This window comes from Bos grunniens, chromosome 13 (genome assembly GCF_055505025.1).
Source record: "Bos grunniens cultivar Pamir isolate PY7600 chromosome 13, Bosgru_T2T1.0, whole genome shotgun sequence".
In the NCBI taxonomy this organism is placed as follows: domain Eukaryota; kingdom Metazoa; phylum Chordata; class Mammalia; order Artiodactyla; family Bovidae; genus Bos; species Bos grunniens.
In genome coordinates, this window is record NC_141177.1 from 41,684,666 (window position 1) to 41,695,718 (window position 11,053).

General features: G+C 50.7%; 1 protein-coding gene across 1 annotated transcript; it reads left to right on the forward strand.

Annotated features, from left to right (window-relative positions):
• The first annotated feature begins 7,121 nt into the window (after nt 1-7,121).
• On the forward strand, nt 7,122-10,758 carry THBD (thrombomodulin). Its single transcript, XM_086333677.1, has one exon. The coding sequence runs from the start codon at nt 7,244-7,246 to the stop codon at nt 8,978-8,980; it is 1,737 nt and encodes a 578-aa protein (XP_086189803.1). The 5' UTR covers nt 7,122-7,243; the 3' UTR covers nt 8,981-10,758.
• The last annotated feature ends 295 nt before the right edge of the window (nt 10,759-11,053 follow it).

The window sequence follows — 11,053 nt, forward strand, 5'->3', positions numbered from 1 at the left end:
TAAGCCTAGAAGGGTGGGATGGGGAGGGAGATGGGAGGGAAGTTCCAAAGGGAGGGGATATATGTACACTTATGGTTGATCGAGGTTGAGGTTTGACAGAAAACAACAAAATTCTATAAAGCAATTGTCCTTCAATTAAAAAATAAAAATTAAAAAAGAATCTGAATAGATATTCGTCTAAAGAAGACATACAAATGGCCAATAAGCACATAAAGATAGATGGTCAATGTCATTGGTGGGAAATGTAAATCAAACCACAGTAAGATACCAGTTCACTCCCACTAGGATGGCTACAGTAAAAAAGACTATTCTTTCCTCCATTTAACTGTCTTGCCATCCTTGTAAAAATTGACTAAATTGATTAAATATAAAAATTTTTCTTATTGAGCATCTTTTCATGTGCTTATTGGCCAAGTGTATATATTCAAAAGGTTTATTTTTGGACTCAATTCTGTGCCAAAGACACTGATTAGGTCTTTTCTGATTCCAGAACCACACTGTTTTGATTACTGTAGCTTTGCAGTAAAATTTGAAATAAAGAAGTGTGAGTCCTCCTGTCTTGTTTCTCTTCTCCAAGATTACTTTGTTTTTTCAGAGCCCCTTGAATTTCCTTGTGAATTTTAGGATCAGTATGACAATTTTTGCAGAAAAATCAGCAGATATTTTAATAGAGATTGTATTGACTCTGTACATTAATTTTGGGAGTTTTGTCAGCTTAACCATATTATATCTTCCAATCCATAAACATAACATGTCTTTTCCTTTATTTAGGTCTTTTAAAATGTCTTTAAACATTGTTTGTAGTTGTCAGAGTATGTACTTTGCACTTCTTCTGTTAAATTTATTCCTAAGTAATTATTTTTAATACTGTTGTAAATGAAATTGTTTTCTAATTTCATTTTAAATTTGCACATTCTTACTATATAGAAATGCAAATGGTTTTTAGGTATTGATTTTACTTCCTGTAAGGCTGAAATTGTTTATTAGATCTTATTGTTTTTGGATAGTTTTCTTAGGATTTTCTGCATATAAGCAAGGCAATATGATCAATAAAGAGATAATTTTATGTCTTCCTTTTAAATCTGGATGCCTTTTATTTTATTTCCATGCAGAAATGCCCTGGACAGAATCTAGCTAGAACCTCCAGCACCCTATGGCAGGAACAGGCACCTTTGTCTGGTTTCTGACCTTAGGGGTAGAGCTTTCGGTCTTTCACCATCAAATATGTTATCAAATATTGGGTTTGGGTAGATGCAACACATTTTCTTTTATAAAAATAGGCCGACAAAGGACTGTCAATTTTCATCTTGCTTCTTGAAGAAAGTCTGGCTGACAGCAAAAATGTAGTAAAATCTGCACCTTGCTAGGTGCCAGGCTGTTGTTTATGGAATAACATTTGCTCACCAGGCATTTAATTTCCACTTCTAGAATCATATGTTGATGCATCATCACAGAGACTTTATTTTTGTGTCTTCATTTTAATATTGTTATGGCTTATACACATGATGTTCTTACCTTTTAAATGTCTTTCTTCTTAATACTTAAATTATTATAATTAACATCCAGGTTAAACATAATATTGATGTACTATCTTACTGTTGTTCAGTCGCTAAGTTGTGTCTGACTCTTTTTGCGACTCCATGGACTGTAGCCTGCCTGGCTCCTCCATCCATAGGATTTTCCAGGCAAGAATATTGGAGTGGGTTGCCATTTCCTTCTCTAGGGAATTTTCCTGACCCAGGGATTGAACATGCATCTCCAGCATTGGCAAGTGGATTTTTTACTACTGAGTCACCAGGGAAGCCCAATGTATTCATTAGTTAAGTACCAAGGAGATCAAATCAGTCAATCTTAAAGGAAATCAACCCTGAATATTCATTGGAAAGACTGTTGGTGAAGCTGAAGCTTCAAAACTTTGGTTACCTGATGTGAATAGCTGACTCATTGGAGAAGACCCTGATGCTGGGAAAGACTGAAGGCAAAAGGAGAAGGGTGTGGTAGAGGATGAGACAGTTAGATAGTGTCACCGACTCAGTGGATATGAATCTGAGCAAACTCTGAGAGATAGTGGAGAATAGAGGAGCTTGGTGTGCTACAGTCTGTGAGGTTGCAAAGAGTCAGAAAGGACTTAGCAACTAAACAAAAATAAAAACAGTTTCTACACTCTTCTTAACATTTCCCTTCTAGACTCTGATGACAGTTTTTACAACCATTATCTTGAAAACAACGATTGTAAGACAGTGTACTTGGAATCTTAGAAGGGATACTCACGTGCCCCCACCAATATCTTCCTTGAGATAATTTGTGTGGACCATGCTTTACCATCTGAGCCACCAGGGAAGTCCTTGTGTGGGCCAGCAGGGCCCAAAAGCAGTTCCTGTGATGATCAAGTGTTTTCTCAGTAACATCTAATTTATAGTAACTAGCCCCCACTCCAGTACTCTTGCCTGGAAAATCCCATGGACGGAGGAGCCTGGTAGGCTGCAGTCCATGGGGTCACTAAGAGTCAGACACGACTGAGAGACTTCATTTTCACTTTTCACTTTCATGCATTGGAGAAGGAAATGGCAACCCACTCCAGTGTTCTTGCCTGGAGAATCCCAGGGACGGGGGAGCCTGGTGGGCTGCTGTCTATGGGGTCACACAGAGTCGGACACGACTGAAGCGACTTAGCAGTAGCTGTAGCAGTAGCAGCAGCCCCTATAGTGGGGTACTTGCTGTAACTAGGGAGACTGAGAAACTAAATTTCTAACTTTAATAAGTTTTAGTTTAAATAACCATAGGAATTCCAGTTGAGCTATTCCAAATCCTGAAAGATGATGCTGTGAAAATGCTGCACTCAATATGCCAGCAAATTTGGAAAACTCAGCAGTGCCCACAGGACTGGAAAAGGTCAGTTTTCATTTCAATCCCAAAGAAAGGCAATGCCAAAGAATGTTCAAACTACCGCACAATTGCACTCATCTCACATGCTAGTAAAGTAATGTTCAAAATTATCCAAGCCAGGCTTCAGCAATACATGAACCATGAATTTCCAGATGTTCAAGCTGGCTTTAGAAAAGGCAGAGGAACCAGAGATCAAATTGCCAACATCCAGTGGATCATGGAAAAAGCAAGAGAGTTCCAGAAAAACATCTATTTCTGCTTTATTGAATATGCCAAAGCCTTTGACTGTGTGGATCACAATAAACTGTGGAAAATTCTGAAAGAGATGGGAATACCAGACCACCTGATCTGCCTCTTGAGAAATTTGTATGCAGGTCAGGAAGCAACAGTTAGAACTGGACATGGAACAACAGACTGGTTCCAAATAGGAAAAGGAGTTCGTCAAGGCTGTATATTATCACCCTGCTTATTTAACTTATATGCAGAGTACATCATGAGAAATGCTGGGCTGGTAGAAGCACAAGCTGGAATCAAGATTTCCGGGAGAAATATCAATAACCTCAGATATGCAGATGACACCATCCTTATGGCAGAAAGTGAAGAGAAACTAAAAAGCCTCTTGATGAAAGTGAAAGTGGAGAGTGAAAAAGTTGGCTTAAAGCTCAACATTCAGAAAACGAAGATCATGGCATCCGGTCCCACCACTTCATGGCAAATAGATGGGGAAACAGTGGAAACAGTGTCAGACTTTATTTTTCTGGGCTCCAAAATCACTACAGATGGTGACTGCAGCCATGAAATTAAAAGACGCTTACTCCTTGGAAGGAAAGTTATGACCAACCTAGATAGCATATTCACAAGCAGAGACATTTCTTTGCCAACAAAGGTTCATCTAGTCAAGGCTATGGCTTTTCCTGTGGTCATGTATGGATGTGAGAGTTGGACTGTGAAGAAGGCTGAGTGCCAAAGAATTGATGTTTTTGAACTGTGGTATTGAAGAAGACTCTTGAGAGTCCCTTGGACTGCAAGGAGATCCAACCAGTCCATTCTGAGGGAGATCAGCCCTGAGATTTCTTTGGAAGGAATGACGCTAAAGCTGAAACTCCAGTACTTTTGCCACCTCATGCGAAGAGTTAACTCATTGGAAAAGACTCTGATGCTGGGAGGGATTGGGGGCAGGAGGAGAAGGGGATGACAGAGGGTGAGATGGCTGGATGGCATCACTGACTCGATGGACATGAGTCTCAGTGAACTCTGGGAGTTGGTGATGGACAGGGAGGCCTGGCGTGCTGGGATTCATGGGGTCACAAAGAGTCTGAGCGACTGAGCGACTGATCTGATCTGATCTGATCTGAACCATAGGGGATTATGGTTATTGTATTGCATAAGCTATACATCCCTCCTTCCCCCACATCCTCAAGTGCTAATGACAGTCGTTTCCATGGGTGGGGAGATTTTATCACCAACAATTGGGAGCCAGCCCTGCATCTCACCGCCTGGAAGCCCTGAGCACCTGGAATTGTGTATTTCCACCCATCTCCCCACCTCAGAGGCTTAAATTCTAAGTCAGAGCAGGGACAGCTGCCCACGTGCTTCGGAGAGAAACAGTGCCAAGCAGGATCTGCACCAGTGGGTGGGGTTGGTGGTTTAGTCACTCAGTCATGTCCGACTCTGTCAGCCATAGCCCACCAGGCTCCTCTGTCCATGAGATTTCCCAGACAAGAATACTGGAATGGGTTCCAAGCATCAGGGGACCTAGGGGTTAATACATCTAAGAATAGGTGTTCATGTTGGAATTAGAAAGTTTGTTTGTTTGTTTTAATGTCTCTTAAGAAAAAAAGTTGCCTCTCACACTTGATAAAGCTCTTTGGATATTTATGGGAGAACCCATCCAAGAAGTGACCCACCTTGGTGGGGGCCAGACCTGACGCTAGAATGTCCCTCAACTCCTTTAAAGGTTGGCGCGGGCTCAGAGGGCCCCACCCTTTGTTTGAGGCTTCCTCCAACACAGTCCTGAAATCCTTTGTAAAAGAGGCACAAAGGGTGTGGCTAGCCCTGCCTCCCTTCCTGTCTCAGGCATCCACCTTTGAGGTCTCTAAAGTGGCGAGTTCCAGCCTGTGTCTGGAGCCCCGCCCCGCCCGGCCCCGATCGGCTGCACCGAGACAACCTCTCCAGGGTGGCCGCGCACGGAGTCGTGGCCCCTGACTTGGTCCCGAAGCCAGTGGGATGTCCGGCCAGTGCCTGCCCGGATCCACCCCAGGCTGCGAGACTCTCCGATCTTGGGCTGGGGGCGGGGAAGGGGGGTGTCTTTCCTTCCTCCTCTAGGTGCAGTCTGGCCCAATCCTGCTCTGCTGCTGCTAAGTCGCTTCAGTCGTGTCCGATTCTGTGCGACCCCACAGACGGCAGCCCACCAGGCTCCCCCGTCCCTGGGATTCTCCAAGCAAGAACACTGGAGTGGGTTGCCATTGCCTTCTCCAATGCAGGAAAGTGAAAAGTGAAAGTGAAGTCGCTGAGTCTTGTCCGACTCTTAGCGACCCCATGGACTGCGGCCCACCAGGCTCCTCCATCCATGGGATTTTCCAGGCAAGAGTACTGGAGTGGGGTGCCATTGCCTTCTCCGCTGGCCCAATCCAATGTCCGTGTCACTTTGCGTGGGGCGCGGGGGTAGCGGGATAGTCAAGCGTGCCTCCCCCCACCCCCTTGCACTTTCGGGGGTGGCCCCGCCCCGCCCCCTTGGTCACTGCAGACAGTACGGTCCATCCGCCAGCGGGTGTCTGTCTTCCGCACGTGACGACACCACGCTGTCCTGCTCTTTAGCAAGTTCTGGGCTCTGCTGGACGTGGCGGGGCCCGACCCCAGGATCAGAAGGGGATCCGCGAGTCCTGCCCGGAGAAAGGACTCTGCATAAGGAATCCTTTCAGCCCAGCTTCGGGGATCGCCAAGTTTCTTTGGCTTCGTTTAGAGTTCAACAGCGCCGCCACCTGGCGCATCGCTGTGAGTGACCGCAGCGGAGGATGGCACAGGGTGTTAAAAAAAACACACACACACAACAAAAAACAAATTTGCCACTCTCGATTGGGCTGTGGACTGACCCCTCTGCATTCCTGACAAGTGAGTAAGCGGATAAGGTCGCGAAAGTGACAGATTCCAGTCTCCTCCTCCCAGCGCTCCCCACCCCGCACGCGCGCTTAATCGACCCTCGTCCGTGTCCTTTGCGGATCAAGTGGCATCTCTGTGCGCCCCTGTATCCAACTGATCTGTTGGGGAAAAGACCCCAACAGACAGACCCTCCCCGCGAGGGCACCCCGTGCGTCCCTTTGGGGGTGTGAATTGCACTGCCTCTCTGAGATGATGAACAAACTCAGACCACTCAAGCTAACTCGCTCCCCTACAGGGGTCCGCAGGAATTCGTCTGCCGCCACTTCCTAAAGGTGACGAGATTTGGGGCCCTGACAGTGTCTCCGCGACTTCCTTACGCAACGAGATGAGGTCTAGCCGTGGTAGCTTGCGCTTAGGGACTCGTGGGTCCCCCAGGGTCCGAGTGTTAGGCCAGTCCTCCTCCTTGGCAGAAGGTGGCCCCAGCCACGCCCTCTGTCTCCAAGCACCTCGGTCTCCTGAACTAGGCGCCCTGGCGGATCCGGTCGGCTAGCTCCCCTTGAGAGCGCGTTTGTGTGTGTGTGTGTGTGTGTGTGTGTACGCAAGGCCAAGCTCTAGGCAGCCCCTCTCCAAACCCTCTGGGTGGCGGGCACCTTCTCCCGAAGTCCTGTAGGTCCTAGGCATTACGGAACCGCCCTCCTCCGCCCCCCATTCTAAGCCCTTCTCGCCCAGTCTCGTCTTCCAAGAGCTCCGCAATCCAGGCTTTCCTTGAATTAGTTGGTAACAACACACTGATGAAGGAAAAGAGGACAAGGAGATTCAGGAGGGTAGCGTGTTAAGCCCCTCATAGGGCGGCGCGCCTGGGGCCGGTTGGCGGGGCGGGTCCCCCTTGACAGAGGTGCGGGGCCCCCCGGGAGCCTGCGCGGCCGGCCCCGCCCGAGGACCTCGCAGGCAGGGCTGAATTTACTCATCCTCGGGCGAGGTGATCCCGGGCGCGAGGGCGGGCGCAGGGCGCCAGGAGGACCCAGTAATCCGAGAACGCAGCATCAGCCCTTCCCACCAGGCACTTCCTTCCTTTTCCCGAACGTCCAGGGAGGGGGACCGCTCACTTATAAACTCGAGCCCGAGCCTGGTGGCCTGTCAGAGACTGCCTCGCCACAGCCGGACGCGCCGGGTCGGAGACAGACGCGAGCAGCTGTCGCCGGGGGCTCCCCGCGTCTCTCTGCCACAGCCGGGACTCTGTGCGCGGCGTGCGGACACTATGCTGCGCGTCCTGCTCCTCGGCGTGCTGGCCCCCGCCGGCCTGGGGCTCCCGGCACCCCCTGAACCGCAGCCCCTCGGCGGCCAGTGCGTCGATCTTGACTGCTTCGCCGTCTTCCGGGGCCCTGCGACTTTCCTCGCCGCCAGCCGAGTCTGCGAGCGCCTGCAGGGCCACCTGATGACTGTGCGCTCCTCGGTGGCGGAAGATGTCATCTCCCTGCTCCTGAGCGGCGACGGCCCGCGCCTCTGGATCGGTCTGCAGCGCCCGCCAGGCTGCGACGACCCAGAGCACTCCGGGCCCTTGCGCGGCTTCCAGTGGGTGACGGGCGACAACCGCACCAGCTTCAGCAGGTGGGCGCGGCCTCACGACGACGGGGCGCGCCTCTGCGGTCCGCTGTGCGTCGCCGTCTCGGCGGCGGCCGGGGCGCTGGCACCGGGAGAGCCCGCCTGGGAGGAGCGGCCGTGCGACGCGGAGGCCGACGGCTTCCTCTGCGAGTTCCACTTCGCCGCCTCCTGCAGGCCGCTGGCTGTCGACCCTGGCGCCACGGCGGCCGCGGGCCTCTCGATCACCTATGGCACCCCTTTCGGAGCCCGCGGCGCGGACTTTCAGGCGCTCCCGCTGGGCAGTACGGCCGCGGTGGCGCCCCTCGGGGTGGAGCTGGAGTGCGTGGCGCCGCCAGGGGAGACCGAGGGGCGCTGGAGCAGGGAAGCCCCGGGCGCCTGGGCCTGCGGCGTCGAGCGCGGCGGCTGCCAGCACGAGTGCAAGGGGAGTGCTGGGGCTTCGAACTGCTTGTGCCCGGCGGACGCCGCCCTGCAGGCGGACGGACGCTCCTGCGGGCTGCCGGCCGAGCACCCGTGCCACCAACTCTGCGAGCACTTCTGCCACCTCCACGGGCTCGGCAACTACACGTGCATCTGCGAGGCAGGCTACCAGCTGGCCGCCGACCAGCACCGATGTGAGGACGTGGACGACTGCGCGCAGTTGCCCAGTCCGTGCCCGCAACGCTGCGTCAACACGGAGGGCGGCTTCCAGTGCCACTGCGACACTGGCTATGAGTTGGTGGACGGCGAGTGCGTGGACCCCGTGGACCCATGCTTTGACAATAACTGCGAGTACCAGTGCCAGCCGGTGGGCCGGTCCGAACACAAGTGCATCTGCGCCGAGGGCTTCGCGCCAGTCCCCGGTGCCCCGCACAAGTGCCGGATGTTCTGCAACCAGACTTCGTGCCCGGCTGACTGCGATCCTCACTACCCGACCATCTGCCGGTGCCCCGAAGGCTATATCATAGACGAGGGCTCCACGTGCACGGACATCAACGAGTGTGACACCAACATCTGCCCTGGCCAGTGCCACAACCTCCCCGGCACTTACGAGTGCATCTGCGGGCCTGACTCGGCCCTCTCTGGCCAGATTGGCACCGACTGTGACCCCACCCAGGTGAATGAGGAGCGGGGCACCCCGGAGGACTATGGCGGCTCTGGGGAGCCCCCGGTCAGCCCGACTCCGGGCGCCACCGCACGCCCCTCGCCGGCACCTGCTGGTCCCCTGCACTCGGGCGTGCTCGTGGGCATCTCCATTGCAAGCCTGTCTCTGGTGGTGGCGCTTCTGGCCCTCCTTTGCCACCTGCGCAAGAAGCAGGGCGCCTCGCGGGGGGAGCTGGAGTACAAGTGCGGGGTCCCCGCCAAGGAGCTGATGCTGCAGCAGGTGAAGACTGAGCGGACACCTCAGAAACTCTGAGAAGCCTGGTATCCAGACTTCCTTCCCTCCTCCTGGCCCCGCAGCCCTTCTCTCCCCATCCCCCGCCCCAAGCACCTTAGCTGGCGTCAGAATAGAAGACCCCTCGCCCCTCTTCTTTCACTGCTTCTGCGCTTGGCTATGGAGGAGAGGAAAGGGGGCGTTGGAAGTTTGGCCCCAGCCACTTCCATGATGTCATCAGACAAGCGAGCAGGGATGACAGCTTCATTGTGACAGGTTGCAAAGTGTCCTGTGCCCTCACCAAGGGGCTGGGGTGGGGGGGTGTGTGTTCTTGGTTGGCAGCCTGGGGGCAGACATCATTCCAGCGGACTGATGAGTGACACTGAGTCAAGGATAATGACCCCAATATTTATTTTTTGTTCTTCTGCTTTTTCCCCTACCCTGTGTGTGTCCAACACCAGCCTTCCTCCCCTCCCCTCTCCCTCCTGCTCTATTTATGTGTGTGCTCCCATTTGTTATGGGATCCTTACACTATCTTGGTGAAGTTTTTCCAGCCCTCTTGTGTTTATGAAGCTAAGCCCCATTTCATCCTTTTCATTTCTCCCAACTTTCCCCTTCCAGGAACTCGGCTGACCTACCTGAGCCACCCTGTCTCTATTTGGACCCTATTTTTCTGCTCTTAGCTGTCTGCTTGGGCAGAACTGCTTTGTGAAACAGAAAGAAAAACACTAGAAATAAGAACGGTTGAGAATCTGTTCTTTCACCAGAGTTGCTATTTTATCCTGAGATTTCAGGCTTCCAGAGCAATAGCATTTTAAGAAAGGTTAAAATATAAAGGGCATTTATTAGACTCATGTTGCTGGACTGACCTAGGAATTCAACCCAAGATTTTCATTTTTATTTTCAAACAATGAACCTGGGTTTTACTGTTGTTGTTGCTGTTTTGATTTGGAAAGTAGTCATCATTAAGCTTCTTATGCAGTGTCTTTTCCTATGATTATTATTAGTTATTTGTGAAAATATTGAAAATGGTTGCTCTGAATTGAGAGGAGATGGAAGCCCATCCCAGGAGACAGTGTAAGAAAGTTTCAGCTGCAGAATTCACGCCAGTGGCCATTTGGACTCTCATGGTCCTTGTCATTTGTGGGCCCAAATAAAACCAGCTCTACTGGTTTTTTGAATTTGGGAGCTTGGGGATGGAAGCTGCAGCATGGCCGGTTAGGGCCTCTTCTTGATCAGGCCCTCCAGGATTTCTCCCACGTTGGAGGAAGAGTTTTCTGAGCCCAGCCATTTGGAATGCAGTCCAGGAGGTGGGAGCTGCCCCGGCAAGCTGGTTAGAAATGCCCTCAGGCGCCATCCCACCTACTGCACAAGAATCTACATTTTAACAAGTTCAGCAGGGGGCTGTCTGCTCCGTATATTTGAGGAGAGCTGTTCCAGACAGCTGCCAACGTTCTGGAACAGATTAAATATGAGTAATAAGTAGCAGGCCAAGTCAGGCCCTATATTCAAGAAACTGAGGAATTAACTGAGGAATTTTCCTTTTATAGCTTTGCTTTCTGGTAGAAGAGCCTAGGTACACACCTTTAGACATTGCTACACAGGGTCTTTGGTTCAAGTAAGCTAGGAATGAAATGCTTAGTGTATGGAAAAAAATGTATCATGTAAATGTATCTTTTGTAATGCAAAGGTTTTCCTCTATTGTTTTGTAAACTCAGCACATTTGTACATAGTTATTTATTTATTGGAGATAAACTAGAACACGGGCAAAACTCCTGCTTATGATGTCACTTGTAGAGAATAAATAACGGTGCTCTTGGTTTTTGTGTTGGTTCACCTCATTCCCACAGCCCCTTAATTTTATGCTATTAAGCAAGGCTTATGAAAAATGCAGATGCCAAGAGGTGCGTTTAAAGGCTGCCCCCTACTCCATTACTAGCTCCATCCACTTCTGGCTCATCGCTGACTTTCGAAGGTCTTTCCAGAGGAGGTTGTTTTCACTGTAGAAGGATTTCGTGTTATATCTGCGTGCACAAATATTTATTTTTCTTCTGTAACCATGACAACTTCATACACAGGACTTATGCCTATGTGTTTTAAAATACATTATAGGAG

Bases quoted from the DNA above. Each gene is read 5' to 3' on its own strand.
- THBD (XM_086333677.1), top strand. From the start codon at position 7,244: ATGCTGCGCGTCCTGCTCCTCGGCGTGCTGGCCCCCGCCGGCCTGGGG.